At 40.0% G+C, this 16,579-nt stretch overlaps 2 protein-coding genes across 10 annotated transcripts in view; one reads left to right on the forward strand and one right to left on the reverse strand.

Moving 5' to 3' along the window:
* The window catches only part of UBP1 (upstream binding protein 1), a 53,189-nt gene that overhangs the window by 30,321 nt on the left and 6,289 nt on the right, over positions 1-16,579 (forward strand). For 2 of the 6 annotated variants that reach the window (XM_070575873.1, XM_008543063.2), the window contains 9 exons: positions 903-1,008; positions 1,451-1,557; positions 3,250-3,402; positions 3,505-3,615; positions 9,231-9,334; positions 11,421-11,475; positions 11,716-11,809; positions 14,451-14,541; positions 15,313-15,431. In XM_070575873.1, coding sequence (XP_070431974.1) covers positions 903-1,008; positions 1,451-1,557; positions 3,250-3,402; positions 3,505-3,615; positions 9,231-9,334; positions 11,421-11,475; positions 11,716-11,809; positions 14,451-14,541; positions 15,313-15,431 — 940 coding nt within the window. Of the gene's footprint in view, positions 1-902; positions 1,009-1,450; positions 1,558-3,249; positions 3,403-3,504; positions 3,616-4,051; positions 4,160-9,230; positions 9,335-11,420; positions 11,476-11,715; positions 11,810-14,450; positions 14,542-14,713; positions 15,151-15,312; positions 15,432-16,579 lie in introns of all 6 variants that reach the window. The other 4 variants (XR_011527068.1, XR_011527066.1, XR_011527067.1 and 1 more) reach the window with 4 other exon arrangements.
* Positions 1,189-16,579, reverse strand: part of FBXL2 (F-box and leucine rich repeat protein 2) — a 126,511-nt gene continuing 111,120 nt past the window's right edge. For 2 of the 4 annotated variants that reach the window (XR_011527069.1, XR_011527073.1), the window contains one exon: positions 1,189-5,682. The gene's annotated coding sequence lies outside the window, so the exon portion shown is untranslated. The remainder of the gene's footprint in view (positions 5,683-16,579) is intronic. The other 2 variants (XR_011527072.1, XR_011527077.1) reach the window with 1 other exon arrangement.

The raw sequence follows: 16,579 nt of genomic DNA on the forward strand, positions 1-16,579 counted from the left end.
GGTGGGAAAGGCAGGAGCACTAAAGTAGTATTTATGTGTATTGCTAACAAATTATTTCCTGTCCAAATCAGCAGAGAGTCTACTGGAAATAGGATTATCTTATTGCATCATAGTCTGAGAAATGCTTATTTGTAAATGTGTCAGACACACTCATTAGTGCAAATCTGGTAGCTGAATGGATTTTGATGACCTGTTATCTGTTCCTGGAATGAAACAGTAGTTGGCACCCCAAACCTGTGGGAGGGAAAGGAGGGGATGGTTGGAGAGCAGAGAATTGGCCTGGAGTTTGTAGAGTTACAGCCTTCCCTAGGGACCTGAGTGTCTGGATAAAGGTGACCTGTGGGGTTTTTCTTTTGTTTCTTAGATACCCTAACTTGCAGGTTAAATAGTTGAGAATGAATTTTGCATATAGGTTCTCCTTTTCGACGGGCGGGCAGATCCCCTCCCTTGACTGTCTTTCTAAAGAAACTCGATTATTAACTACTATTTTAAATTAATAGTTTTACCATTATACCTGGGTTTCTCTGTTTCTCTGGGTTTTACTACCTTTTAATTTTAGTAATTCCTCTGTGCATCTGATGGTTTCTTCATAGAAAAGTAATTCTTGCTCACTAATTTTATGGGCATGTACCTTAATTTTGAGCTGCAATATCAAATTTTTAAATAAAAATTTTACTAAACCATTTTATTCATGCTTTTTATTTTTGAGTTATAATTCTTTGCACCAAATAATTGTACCCATAATCCAGGTATCCAAGAGCAAAACAGTTCACTTACAAAATGTTAAAGCAGAGTTAGTTTTTGTACTCTTCTATTAGAGGTTAATTCATAAGAAGTGAAGATGCTTTTGCATTTTAGCTGCAGCAGTTTAAAAGTACTTGTTTTCCCCACTTATTCCATAGAGCATCATAAGAGTTGTATTCCATGACAGACGGCTACAGTATACAGAGCATCAGCAACTTGAAGGTTGGAAGTGGAATCGCCCAGGAGACAGACTTCTCGATTTAGGTACAAGTGGCCATCAGAAGAGCGTGGAGAGAGGACGGCGGTTGGTTAGCTGTGCCTGTTAATATGTTGGCACAACATGTGACTGTGGAGAAAGTTGTGGTGTTAGCAGATCCTGTGTGCCTTGAGTTGTTTTATAGTTAAAAAGTCATTTTTTTGGTGCTAAAAAAACGAGCCAGGAACTTTATGAGTTTGAAACCATTTATTTAATTCTCAATTGGCACCATCTATCATATTCTTAGTAAAATGAAATAGAAACCATGGTGGGACAAAGTATGACATGCATTAGGTGGGTTTTGATGTTGAAGTGGTTGACTGTGGAGAACATTGGAGAACAAAATTCAGCATGGAGCTATCATAATTTCATTAGAACATAATTATAGTAAGTTGTAAGCTTTTTAATTATAGTGGATGAGTTTCTATGTAACTTCTTTTTAAAATATAGATATTCCAATGTCTGTGGGAATAATTGACACAAGGACAAATCCAAGCCAGTTAAATGCGGTTGAATTTCTTTGGGACCCTGCAAAACGCACATCTGCTTTCATTCAGGTTTGGATTTTTACGTTATTAGAAGCGTACTAGCTTAGTTATTTAGAAGGCCTTGGATGAGACTACATTCTTGATGCACAATATCTTTTGTGATGCACAATATCTTTTTCTTTAAATGCTTATTTGTGAGCTGTCTTGTAATGTCTTTTTAAAAAATATATACACTGTTAAATTGGAGTTAATCTACTAAATCCGTGATTTATAGACTAACAAATATAAAGGAAATCTGATATGTAAAGCATTATTCAAGCATTACTTTTACCATTGGTAATAACAATAATCAAGTCTTCCATTTTTCATAAGATGCATTTTTCTTGAACAAAAGCCATTTAAATGGATTGTTTGAAAAAGTGTACGGTTTTAAGATTCTCTAAGCATTATTTAAAAACATTCTTATATGGAAATTTTCAAACCCCCACAAAAGTAAGAGAATAACAATAATGACTCCTCTGTGTACCCGTCACCTGCCTTCAACAGTTAGTAGTAGTTTTCCCTTTTTAACTTATTGATAGAATATTTTAAAGCAACTCCCAAGCATTTCATTTCACCCATAAATATTCAGTTTGTGTCTCTAAGAGATGAGTTTTTTAAAAACAAAAATATAATATTATTATATGTAAAATAAAATCAGCAGTAATTCTAATACCCAGTATGTTCAAATTTGTAAGTGATAGAATTAAAACTACTGAGTAGGTCATCTTTATGTAGAAAAGGAAAACTACTTAATTGTTGACCAGCCTAAGTTGCCTCTGGTTTGTGTGAATTGTAAAGAATCTTTAGTGTTTTGCATTTTTGTGGTCTACCAAATATCATGCCCCATCCACGCATAATCCCTAGGGACATGGTTCATATTGGTTGAATATTTTTTCATAGTGTTTGTCTAACAGGGTAACTAGTCATATATGAAATGACTAGAATGAAAGCAATGTAAATGTCAGCCTTACGTCTCAGGTTGTGCACAGTCATACTGCAGAGATCAGTTTTAACCTTGAGCCATTAGAGGAACTGTGTAGCAGTTTACAAATTACCAAAGTCTTGTTGCTAACCCTGTGCGGTACCCTAAAGCTGTCACTGTAGTGGTATTGGGAGAGGGGGCAGAAGTGGTGGAAGATGAGTATTGTCCTCAGGATCCTCAGTGAACTTTGAAGGGTTGACAGAAGAGTTTAGATGGATACAGGTAGGATGAGTAGTGGGCAAAGCATCACAAGTTGACGTATGTGGGACCAACAATAAGGTGATTGACTGGCTAGAACTGGGGTGATGGCGGCAGAGGGCACACAGTGGAAGCTCAGAATGATGAGGTGAGGACTGCTGTGGATTGAGCCACGTTCACAGCTTAGGAGCTGGGTCTGAGAGCAGCACAAGGTCCGGAGTGGAGGTAGGGGGAGGACGCAGGAAACGACTGGACTGTTGTCCCTGTATTCGGAGCAAGTCCTGAATTAGAGGAGAGGCACTGGATGGGGAAGAGCTCATTCCCAAAATGTTCAGAAAGGCTCAGTTGGATTTGTGAAAAGAAAGCCATATATCAAAACAATCAGAGAAATTCACGACAGATATCTGGCTGATATGTAGGAGTTTGTTTTAGAGGATCTTGAATTTTATAGCTCTAGCAGGACATCTGAGAGGGAACAAAGTAGAAGGGTAATCACTGGGCGGTACTTTGAATCCATTTCAGCTTGACTTGTTTTCTAGGTACACTGCATCAGCACAGAGTTTACTCCACGGAAGCACGGAGGTGAAAAGGGAGTGCCTTTTAGGATCCAGGTTGACACTTTTAAGCAGAATGAAAATGGAGAATATACAGATCATCTACACTCAGCTAGCTGCCAAATCAAGGTTTTTAAGGTAAATGATGGAAACCGGGCTTTTAGTAATTAAGGCCCAGTCTTGCTTATAAAGTTGTCTGTCTGAAGCCTGATGGATGAAATAATCTACTTTGTTTTTAAGCCTAAAGGTGCAGACAGGAAACAAAAAACTGACCGAGAGAAGATGGAGAAGAGAACTGCTCACGAAAAAGAAAAGTATCAGCCGTCCTATGATACCACGATCCTCACAGAGGTAATGCAGAGCGGCATGTCGGCTTCTGAAGAGAAGCAGAGGTTTGCATATTAGCAGTATCTCTAAGGATGAGTTTTGCTACAAAGGGGTTGGGGAAGATTGGGTGGTAGACAATGTTCTTTGTGAAATTTGTGGGGAAAATATTTTATTTAAATTTGGGGATTTTAATGGTTTCCTGGGTGGGATCTTGAATGAAGATGCTGAAATCCCAATCAGGTCTCAGAAAAAGACCTTAAAAACCTTGAAGTTGGCAAGAGATTAAGTCGGGGCCTAGAATGTCCTATTTTTGTCACTGCTGGGGTTTTGCATTTTCTTTAATTTTGAATCCTGCTAGTCATGCATTTGTTTAAGTGGACTGCAGAGACGTAAAGCAGGGTATTAGATCTTTCTTTGTATAATGAAAAGACATTGATCCCAATCTTTGGTGTTTGTCCAGATGAGGCTTGAGCCTATAATTGAAGATGCAGTTGAACATGAGCAGAAAAAGTCCAGCAAGCGGACTTTGCCAGCAGACTACGGTGATTCTCTGGCAAAGCGAGGCAGTGTAAGGGACTTCTGCTTCTCTTTTCATTGTGCAAGAAACCTTGTGCAGTGTTAGATATAGGACCAACTTCCACCGAAAAGTAAAGCCAAATTTGTTTCGGATGTCCTTGTCTTGATTTAATTTGCTTTTGTTTAGACTTCCTGCTTTCTGTTTGTTCCTCACTGAGGAAAATTTCCTAAATCTAACACTTTAAAACAAAGTTGACCATATTGGGTGGTTTTGGAGGGAAAAACGACACTGAGAAATATGTTCCCTCTCTGTCTCCTTCCCTTCCTCCCTCCCTCTCCCTCCTTCGTACACACACTTCCTTCACGAGCACTGAAATTAATTGAAATACTTTCTTTAGTAAAATAATTATCATTTTTGTGTAATTAAAAAAGGTTTTGCTTTCTCATGTGTATAACTGATAAGAAAATTTCATGGCTATTTCAAGAAATGATGGCAGCAAGCATGACATTAATGTATGCAGTATACTTTGTGTCACACTTCCCTGCATGTAGTATAAGAATGTGTGTCTGTCTGTGCTTTTAAAAGCCTGTTTGGCAGCACTAGTAGGAAGAAAATCTTTGACGGTGTTAGTGTTTCCTCTTGGCACCTGCATTGTGACCTTATGCTTCAGGCCAGAATAGTGCAGCTTGCTACACTCTCACCTGGTTCCCCCAACCTGCACTTAACGGGGTTTTTGGTTGAATATGAGCTTTGTCAGCCTAGGTTTAGCAAATCTTTATTTTATGACACAACTTTTCATCTAACAATCCACAAAGGATGATCCTGTTATATAGACTTAGATCAGCTATATACCTGCGGTAAATGTAAAGACAGAGCATTAAATAATTTTTTTTAAATAACTGTCATCATATGTATTAATGGCTACTCTATTCGTCATTGAAGTGTTTGTCCTATCAAGGTGACAGAAATGGAATTTTCACTCTTATACATGTATCTGTAATTATCTGTAGACTGTGAAACTCAGAAGTACTATCACAGGAACCTCATTTCCAAATTAAAGCATTGATTGAAAATATTGTTAATGCTTCTTTATGCATAAAACTGAAAAGATACTCATCTGAGTGAATGGGGAGCACACATGTTGCATTTTCTTTAACTGGGCTTTTTGGACTGAAATCAAGGTTGTATGGAACAACTGTATACTCCTTCCCCAAAATGCCTGCCCCTCAATTTTATGTTTTTATTTCTCTTCTGATTTCCCAGCTGAAGACTCGCAAATGGTTCTTAGTAAACTTTTTTGGGGAGACTGATAAATCACTTTTCTTCTCTTGTTAACCAACTAATTAAAAGGAGCGAGTTCTGATAATTCATAAATCTGTTACAGCCCAAAGCTACTCTGAAGATGGTAGAAATGTTGGTAAATTATTAATGATTCTTAAGTCTAAAGTATGCAAAACATCAGCAGTTCACTGGCCTGGGATTTCACATCTTCCTAGTGTGCTTGTTTGCTGCCCCGGGCTGCATTTGGTTTGGTTAAGATACTTCTGGGGGTGGTTAGAGCTCCTCTTGGAAACCTGTTTTAAAAAAGCAAGGTACAGATTAATCCCTTAAAAAATAAAGTCCGCAGCATTTTATGTATTTCTTCAAGTGCCTACGAAGGAAGGCCAGCATTTCTTATCGTTCTTGGATAGTTACAATTGGCTTTCAGTAGAAAGGGATGTCCAGACTTACCTGTTCAAGTTCAAAGGTGCTGTGTGAAATGGTCCCACACTGAATAGAGGCAGTACTCTTGGTTCCTAAGAGCTGCTGCACAGCAAAACCCTTCGTGTGCTCCTGAGCTCTTTTTTATTGGGTCAAATCAGGACTGCCAATTTCTGCAGTGTAAGAGGGGTCATTGTTTTCTAACCTACGAGGGGAGGGACTTTGTTCACTGTATACCAAAACCATGACCGTACGAGTCCAGGCCAGGTATTGCTAAACCTTAATGAATTAACAGATTGTCTTCAGAAACGTAGGCACCTTGCCACTGCTTGCTTCTAAAGACAGGCAAGAGTGACAAGGTAGAAGAAACACTGAAAATATTCCCAGCTATGCCTTTTTTATCCTCCTGGGTTGAGACAGCAAGAGAAACCTGTAAAACACAGGCAGGCAGGTCTTGGTGTTTCCTTCAACCTGGCCATTTAAGAACTTGGAATCCATTATTTTCTAAAAGTAGAGGCCTCCCAACAGGACCGGTTTTCACTGAACGCTGGTTTTTAGTGTTTGGTGAATTGAGTCTGATATTTATTGGGCAAGTTTTAGATGTCGACTATTAACAGCCCTTTTCTACTGCTAAATGCATCTAGATGTAATAGTAAAATAGGTGTGTTTATGGAGTTTCAGTAAATTTGATGTCTCTGCCTTTTAGTCTGCCGTTATAACTTGAAGCTTTTTGATGGCTTCATTTCCTCAAACAGCTGGCAGTAATTACCAAAGAAATTTGGGGAGACTTAATTTAATTAAATTTTTTTTTTGGAGGAAGATTAGCCCTGAGCTAACTACTGCCAATCCTCCTCTTTTTTCTGAGGAAGCCTGGCCCTGAGCTAACATCCGTGCCCACCTTCCTCTACTTTATACGTGGGACGCCTACCACAGCATGGCTTTTGCCAAGTGGTGCCATGTCTGCACCCGGGATCCGAACCAGCAAACCCCGGGCCGCTGAGAAGCAGAATGTGCGAACTTAACCGCTGCGCCACCAGGCCGGCCCCAAGAGACTTAATTTTAAAAGGTTTTTACTATTTAGATTTGTGTGTTATGTTACGTTGTAATATTTTGTATCTGGGGAGGACGGTGTAACAGGAAAATCTTCCAGGTAGTAGAGATGACCGTGAGCATGTGACACCTGTAAGTTATTATCAATTGGCTCACTGTGTCTTGGGTTCCTCAAACTGCATATGCTGAGGACATACTACTTTTTAAGATAGAAAGAAAACAAAGACCCTACTTTAAAAAGAATGAGTATTGTTGTATAAAATGTCATTTATAGTGAAATCGGTATGCCATGCAATAAGTTTAGCAGTGCTATCCAGCCAGATTAGATTTCTTTTTTGAAAGTTGACAGTAGTTGAAGCAATAAGTCTGCAGTCATTTTCCCCATTTTTGAGGGGATACATAATGGGTAGTTGTAAACAATGTTAAGATTCTGGGATTTCTGTTTTATGTTCTTTGTATTCATGCTTCTTACAGGTGTCAGACATGTTGTTTTAAGCTCGTGTAACCATTGGAGAGATTTGGTTTCTGCCCTCAGGGTGCTTCAGTCTCAGCTCCTTCACACAAGAAGTGGTCTTGACACTTACACTCAAAAGAATTTTGAAAAAGAATATCCTCCCTTACACATTTTTAGGTTGACATCTGAAAGTTTTCATATAAATTTAAATAGATGCAAAGGAGACAATTTTCTGGCATAGTGAATATTTATATTTACAATTTAAGATAAAACTATTACATTACTTTTTGAAGTGTATCCTGTGGAATCTAAATGCCCTGGCAGTGGTGACACCCACCATCATTCATGTAAAAAGTCCGAGATAAAGCTCTTTAGTGAAGTCCGAATTTTACTGTGCTCTTCCTTCTTGATCTCGTTTTCTCTTCCATTCCCCTTAAACAATTTTATGCTAATATGACATACTTTTATGCCTGAAAACCTTTTAATGATCACCCTAATTACTTCTTTACAATGAACTTATATTAATTGAAATTTCATTTTAAAATTTCCTTTGACCATAATTCTACGTCAGTTGAGAAATTTAAAACATCATTATTGGTACCACTTATAAAACAACAAATCCTACAAATTTTGATGAATAATTGTTAAATATAAAAACAGAAATGTTATTGGAAATGCATCTTGAATGATGAGACAGAACAGAACATAGTTAAATTCCAGGTTTTTTTTATAGATAAGAGAAACTTTGGTTAGAGACATTTACTTTTCTTTCAGCAGTCTCATTCAGGTCTTGGAACTCCTTTTGAGTTATCTGCCCCAAATCCCAGTGATCTATTTTTGTATGATCTAGGAGATTATTTCACTTACGTGTCAGCTGACAATAGGTCCTCCTGAAGTTTTTTGAAGGCAAAGAATTGAAACCACCTGACGTACAGAAGAGTGTTTTGAGAGTCAGGTACTTTCTTAGTATCTATCCTGATAACTTTGAGTGGCCTTTTCTTAGTTTCTGGCAGAGCCTTCTACCCCATGGCCATGGGGAGATACGATGTCTTTTTTGCGTAAAATGGAAGAAGATTGATTATGAAGGGGAACTCTTGAAACCGAGGGCTTTCTGAGGCAGATTTGTTTTAGAAAGAATACCTGTGGAGTGGTATGGAGTCCCTCCATACCTCCGTTTGAAGACATCTCCTTGAGACCACCCTAGCCTGCTCAGCAGGTTTTTCAGCTCTCCTAATTTACAGTCAATGTGTCTTTGTATCTTTGCTCTATTTTTGGTCAGAATTGTGCCGAGGGCTGAAAAATATTTTAAGTTCACCAAGTGCCTTCCAGGAAATATAAAATGATAAACATGTAGATAGGTATGGGCAGTACCATACACAGTTGATGTATTTTGATGCTAGGTCTGTCTCATCTTACTTGGGAAGCTCAGAGCAATCAAGGAAGCAAATAGAGACTGGTGAGGCTGCTCCTTGGGGAAAAGGGCAAAAGGAGCGCTAGGTAGGACACAGCCACTGTCCTGGTCACCCTGCCGTGTCATATGTTGCTTATGAATCCTTTCTTGCCTCTGCTGTTCTTAAACCTTGATAGGCACCTGTTGGGGAATTGAGAAAGAGGGAGGTGAAAGTTCTCGAAAGCAAACTGTACATAAGTATATATTTAAGATGCCTTTATAAACTTTTGCTGCTATCATCACTTCAGGTCTTCCCTAAGATTAATCAGTATCTAGACGCATACAGCAGGTAAAATTTTTCCTTGCCGCACAGAAGATTTGATATGTTTCTGTGAGGTTGCTTGATGAGTGTCAGGTGTCTTGTGTTTTAATCTTGCTTTTGGCCAGACTAGAGAGTGAATTACAAGAGTATTTCTTCCACCTACTTTATAAGCATATCATTAATTTATTTTTGTTTCTATCCTTAGTGTTCTCCGTGGCCCGATACCCCCACAGCCTATGTGAATAGCAGTCCTTCCACAGCGCCCACTTTCACCTCTCCACAGCAGAGCACTTGCAGTGTCCCAGACAGGTATCTGGTGTGTGTAATTGTGTGCCCGAGGCGGATTCATGCTCATGCTCCTTTCTTTCCATTTCTCTCAATTTTCAGCACCCACCCCCCCTTTTTGTTTTTTTTTTTTACTATCTAAAGTATATAGTGATAGGAAGTAGCCTGTACCTCATTTTCAGAGGAAAGTTATCTTTTGTTCACCCACCAGCCTTTCCTAGCCCCTTATTTTTCACACATTCACAACTACGGAAATGGTAGAAGAGGGGGCATTTTCAAGATATAGTCTTTGTGAGATGAACACAGCATTAATGAGGTTCATGAATAGAGGACAGGGAGTTATTACGGTGATACCGAGACTTGAATATGTTAGATTGCATTTATTATAAAGTGCATTTGTCTTTAATGCTCACCATATCAGAGTTATTTTCTGCCCTGTTTCTTCTCCCTCCCAACAGAGACCCTATTTTTTAAAAATTAAGTCTTTAAACTTGAACGGCTTTCAGTTTCTAAAGATTTACTGTGGTTTTAGAAATGGGAATGGTGGACTTTGTTTATCTATTATCTGGCCCTGAGTGGCAACTGAGAATCTCATGAGCTCCAGGCAGCAGCAGGAGAGGCGTCTCAGGCGTCCAAAGAGGCTGCCGTGGTGCCACTGCAGAGCTTTCTGTCCCCGGGCTTTGCTGAAGAACTAATGTGGCGTAGGTCACATCTTGTTTCTACTCTGGTCCTGCTGACAGGGTCGGTCTTAGTCTGCTTGGGCTGCTATAACAAAATACCACAGACTGGGTAGCTTATAAACAACAGAAATTTATTCTCACCGTTCTGGAGGCTGGAAGTCTGAGATCAGGGTGCCAGCAGGGTCAGGTTCTGGTGAGCATTCTCTTCTAGGTTGGAGACTGCTGACTTGTGTCCTCACATGGTGGAGAGCAGAGCAGACGAAGCCGACTCTCTGATGACTTTTATAAAGCCACTAATCCTATTCATGGGGGCTCCACACTTAATGTCCTCATTTAATGCCAATTACCTCCCAAAGGCCCCACCTCCTAATGCTATATAGCACCTTGAGGGCAAGGTTTCAGAGAGTGATTTTTGAGGGAACACAAACATTCAGACCATAACAGGGTCTGTCCCTGAGGAGATGGACAGACTAAGAAGGCAGCTTGTTTTCATCTAGGTTACTATGCTTGAAGAGTAGAAAAATACTCATAGACTCAGAGACATTGGGGAGAGAAGGAGCCCAGCATGCTGCCATGTAGGGGGACTCTTCTAGTTTCACAGTCAGTCTGGTCTGAATAAGCCTAACAAATGATTATGATTTTACACTGGAGCTGTGAATTCACGTAGCCACTAGTTGACCTGATATTTCCTGAGAGCCCACTGTGTGCCCTCCACTGTTATGGGTGCTGTGATATGTAAGTGACAGACAAATCCCTGTGTGAAGGAGCTTAAGTTCTGGTGGGTGGAGACAGTTGGTAAACAGAATAATAAACCTAAGGAATTGAGGTTATAAGTACTAAGAAGGGTCAGAGCTCAGGACTAGGAAGGTGGTCACATTCCTATGGAATTGTTTTTCATTTTCATTTTACCTTAGAAACCACTAGGATAGTGGTGCAGTTTCTTTCTTTTATTCTCTTGAATTCCACCCTCTTTAATCGCGGATAAATGTATTAAAGGGATATCATTTTCTATCTTGGCTTAGGATCATTATACCCTTTCTTGTAGCTCATTATTTTCTTAAAGTAGATTTTTTGCAGTTATTTTCAACTGTTTATCTTATTTGATTTCTCATATTTTTTTCCTAACTAAAATGAATCAGTATCCTCCATTTTCCTGGCACTCTTGGAGATAATTAGAACCCTTGTGTTTCATAAATCTTGAATTTCTTACTAGAACAGACAGAGAAGGAGGCAGCACAAATTAAGAAACTGTCTTCTGTGTCTTAACCTTATCATCAAATTTACTCCCTGACCAGTTGTACCAATATTCTTGTTGCAAATTTACATTGTTCTGTCCCACAGTATTATTTTAAATTTATGTAGTTTAATAGCCTTTAGGGTCTTAAAAAAAATATATGTATCATAATCATCCTTGCTTTCCTTCTCTCCAGCAATTCTTCTTCCCCAAATCATCAGGGAGATGGAGTTTCACAGGCCTCTAGTGAAGTAAGTATCTTTTTCCTGAAACTATCAGATGCTTTCAAAGTTCTGCATGTTTAAGCCTCTGATGACAGGGCTTGAGTCGTTGTTTGGGGCGCTGAGTGTCAGACCTGTGCTGCTGACTTTAAACTTGGAGGATTTGTGTGTTCTGTTTGAGTGTTCTTCTTTATAACATGCCAGTGAGTTGGATTATTTTTTTAAGTTTGAAGAGTTTCTTCTATTTATATTCATTTTCTTTGTTAATAGAAACTTCAGCCTTCAGCCACAATCCAGGAAACACAACAATGGCTGCTCAAAAATAGATTCTCTTCCTATACAAGACTGTTTTCCAATTTTTCAGGTATGTCTGTGTGTATGCACATGCCTGTATGGTTTACTTATTTCTGTGCTTTTATTAACTTTAATTTAAAAAAAAATTTCGAAATAGTTATAGATTCATAAACAGTTGCCAAAATGTGTACAGGGAAGTCCTGTGTACCTATTGTCCAGTTTCCCCCAGTGGTAACATCTTGCATACCACTTGTACACCCTCAAAACCAGGAAATTGACTCAGTATAATCTACCATTTCACCAGTTGTATGTGCCCTCATTTGTGTATAAGTGTATGTAGTTCTTTGCAATTTTCTTTCTTTCTTTCTTTCTTTTTGGTGAGGAAAATTGGCCTTGAGCTAACGTCTGTTACCAATCTTCCTCTTTTTGCTTGAGGAAGATTGTCGCTGAGCTAACATCTGTGCCAATCTTCCTCTGTTTTATGTGGGATGCTGCCAAAGCACGGCTTGATAAGCGGTGTGTAGGTCCATGCCCGGCATCCAAACCTGCGAACCCTGGGCCTTATATGAATGGCAGCATATAATAGGTGACCTTTTGAGATTTTCTCACTCAGCATACTGCCATTGAGTCCATCCAGATAGTTGTGTGTATCCATAGTTTGCTCCTCTTTATTGCAGTATAGTACTACATGGTACGAATATCCTCAGGTATGGTTTGTAAAGTGTGAATTTCTTCTTGTATAGTAAGCTAAGGGAGTATTTAGATGGAATTTTTAAAGGGACCAAGCATTGCTTCTCTAGGAGGTATATAGGGAACCTGTCTAGAGGGACAGTAATAGATAATGCCAGGAGGGGCAAGGGCAGCATTTCCCAAATGTATTTGGCCCAGGGACCGTTTTCCTACAGAACACTTACCAACGTGTCCTGGCCAAACACATCTTGAGCAGTGCTGGGCCACAGTGAAATGGGGCTATAAAAACACAGCTTGAGCCTTTTAAGAACGTGCGTGTGCACACACCCGGCCTAGAGGAGAGCTTGATTTCACAAAGAACGTTGTGTCCTATTACGTCAGCCATTTATTGCAGGGCTTGTGCAATGATTAGTCATTCCCTGTGTTGCTCTTTGTCTCTAAAGTAGCCAGTGAAAGTTGTGTGCTAGCTGGTAGCCACATTTTTATATGACTGAGTAAAAGCCTTTATCTGTGAAAAACTGGAAATTAAGAAATTTCAGTTGGGGGGCATACACACATATTGAACCCTCATGGGGAAGACAGATGCAGAGCATAGCACATACAGAAAGCTCTGGCAGTTGGAACTGGGGGCAGTCCCAGGTTACGCCTATTATATGAGGTAGATACATGTTTTCGTCTGGAGAGTTCTGAGCCCTTTTCACTGTGAGCACTGATCTCGTGGCTTGGCCTCCTGCCTTTTCCTTACCCTGTGAGCTTCCCAACAATAGAAAGGTGAGGAGGAGAGTTAGGCTCCTTGACCTGAGCCTCTTGGGCATTCACATTTCAGAAAGAGTTGTACACATAAGTATCTGTCCAGTTCTGTGGACGGGTTAAGGATGTTTACACACACCTCTGGGCACTGCTGTGAACCCTGTTTTCAGAGGTGTGTGCAGTATGCCCTGGTAGAGAGGTGAGAGGGAGCCTGTCTTTGCTTACTTGGCTTGCATAAAACCACGCCATCAATGCTTGTGCCTTGTGGGAGATGTGCTTCTTTGGTCTTTATTTCTTTTATAAATTAGAAAGTTATTAGGCTCTCACATTCAGGCCTAGAAAGTTATTAGGCTCTCACATTCAGGCCCTCAAAAACAGAAAGGTAACCCTATTATCTTGTTACATATGTAGGTGGATATTTATCCTGTGAAAGTCATGGCTCAATCCCAGAGAGTATCTTAATTCTCCCAGTTAAACTACATCTTGAGTGTTAATAAAAGAGAGAAACAAAAGATTATGGACACATCAAACATAAAAAGTAGAGAGAAGAGTATGATGAACCCCGATGAAACCATCCGCAGCTTCAAAAATCATCAGCCTTTGGTCAGGCCAGCTCTCTACCCTCTCCCCCTTTTCTGTTGTATTTTAAAGCAAATCCTAAATATCATGCCATTTACATTTACCAACTATTTGTGGGAGAAATCTTAAGGTATAATATGCAATTCTTTGCCATGCTTTTGTCCTGAAACTGGCTGCTGTGACAGAGTTATTTTCCAGAATGTTTGACTTTTCACTGTGTGTTGCCGTATAAAGAGGCCTAGTCCTGGCTCTGCTGCTGACTTGTGTGACTTGGAGCAAGTCCCCCAAACTCTGGACTTCCATTTCCTTTTTTTGTAATACAAGATTGGTCTGAGTGATCTTAAGGTTAATTATCTGGGGTCAGAATCACGTTTATCCACACATCCACCACCCAGCCAAAATAAGGTAGGTGGGGAACTCCTGTATAGGGCCCCCCCATTGATCTGCCTCACCAGACTCTGGGCTTCTAAGCTCCTTCTTGATTTAGGACATGGAAGAGCCAGCATTTTTTTTGGCTCTGTGGGACAGAGAGCGTGTGTGTGTTCTTGTGTTGCTCATGTATATGTGTATACTCAGGATACCTGTGATGGTTTTGAAGGACAGTTAACTGTGTGAAGACAAATGCCATAAAGTAGCCAGTCCTGCTAGTTCTTTTCCATTTCTTTGAGAAGAATCTTTCTGCTGTTCTCCAGGTGCCGACTTATTAAAACTGACAAAGGAGGATTTAGTACAAATATGTGGTGCAGCCGATGGAATTCGGCTCTATAATTCACTGAAGTCAAGGTAAAATACTGTGTTTAAAAGGAACTGTGTGCTTGAAATAAAAATGTACCTTTCTTCGCGTGGGGAATTTGGGCAGAATGTGTTTCCACGCTGGGTTGGCGTGTGCCTGTGTGCGCTGTCGAGCATCGGCAGCATCGCGCTCACAAGAAGACTGTTTTGTGTACACCTTCAGGGCAGGCCCAGATATGATGCAGGCACTGATGAGGGCAGAGGTAGACTGTAAGACTGGTAGAAATGCACATGGGCAGTACTGATTTCTTGAAGACGACTGGGTTTGTTGCCAAGAAAACAAACTTCTCATTTAGGTGAGCTATACAGAATCTATGGTTTTCAAGGTCGTTTGACTACTACTAAACAGTTATTAAAAATGTAAACTTCTCATTGTGAATTAAAATGATAGAACCGTAAACTGTGCTGGCTTTTAAGATCCATTTACTATCATTGCTATTTCTAGACTTGTGGTATGAGAATTCCATTAAAATTGAATCTTAACTGATTTTAAATTGCTGACTTAATCTTGAAACTTAAATTTACCAGCATCTGACAGACCATCTCAATGGTTTAGAGTCTGGATCATCAGATTAGACCACCTGTGATAGTTGGTGTGAGGTGTGTGTTTTTATATTTTTATTAGTAAATTATTTTGTATAATAAAATAACATTGTAAAGTTCTCATAAGGAAATAGAACTTAGATTCCTGTAGTTATCATTTGTTCATGTGGTGAGGCAGCTTTGTCTCCCCGACTCATGAGTGGCATCTTCTGCTTACAGGTCGGTTAGGCCCCGCTTAACCATCTATGTCTGCCAGGAGCAGCCAAGCAGCACACCACTGCAGGGGCAGCAGCATGCTGCAGGCAGTGGAGGCGAGAGTGGCAGTGGGACACCCTACGGTGGGTATCAAGGGCATCTCAGCTTCCTGTGACCCTTTCTGATGCGGAGGCAGAAACGGGAGAGACTGAGCAGGGTTTCGAGGACTCCTGTCACATCAGGACTGCAGAGTTGCTGCCGTAGGGGTCTTGCCAGCAACGAGAGGCAGCAGCTCTTGGTTCAAGTTGTTGGAAGAAGAGGAAACTATTGGCCTTTCTCAGTGATTTCAGCCACACTGTGGGTCTTTTTTTACATAGTTCTTTATGCCAGAAACCTCTAACAAGTGAAAGACTAGCTTGAATGGTTTGGGGTTTTGCTGTTTGTTTTTTTAATCTCAGATTTACTGAAATGATGACTATAACATTTGCAGCTTGGAAAGCAGGGGGTTTTTCTTTTCTTGTTTTCCATTTTACTGATTGGGGAAAAACTTAAAATATCACATGAGCAAAGATGCGTCTGTGTAACAGGACTAAGTGTGTATAGTTGTCTCTCACAGCATCTGGCCAGCACTGCGCTTGGTGCAGTGAGTGGTGCCATGGCCTTTTGTTACTGTAAATATGCTCTCTGTCATTATCCCTTGAGTACTGGGGGGCTTCTCATCCTGCAGGTTTGCCTTAATTGTCTGATAGAGTGCTGGATAGGGCAGAGAGAGAAATCCTGACCCTCCTCCCCTCCTCTAAATATGATCCTTAAAAAAAAAAGCAAGCATTTTTTTAAAGGCACATGTTTTCCCATTTGTAAGGTGGTATGTGGAAATATGTTCCCTCTTCCCAAATTCTGAAACAAAATAAGGGCAGCACACCCAGAATTTTCAAAGAAAAATGTGTTATGGAATTCAGAGAGGCAGCTGTTTGCTCTCATAATGAGTAGAGTCTGAAAAATACTTAGCAGCTTGAATTTTACTGCAGAATCCCAAGGAAAGCATCTGTGGTGAGCTTTCCATTGGTATCATTTTGAGTTCAAAAGCTGTGAATTTTAAGACTAAAGATACAAAGTCTTAGTCTAAAAGGATAAAAAGTCTAAAGGAGCTCTCCACATATCACCAAGGTCTTCTGTATCATTTACGTGTGGTCAGTATTATAATATTTTGGAAGGCGTATCCTCAAACATGAGTGTTTATGGAGGAGTGTGTGGACATATTGGTGAACTTCACCCTGGATCAGGCACAGCA

The sequence above is a fragment of the Equus przewalskii genome, chromosome 15 (assembly GCF_037783145.1).
Source record: "Equus przewalskii isolate Varuska chromosome 15, EquPr2, whole genome shotgun sequence".
In the NCBI taxonomy this organism is placed as follows: Eukaryota; Metazoa; Chordata; class Mammalia; order Perissodactyla; family Equidae; genus Equus; species Equus przewalskii.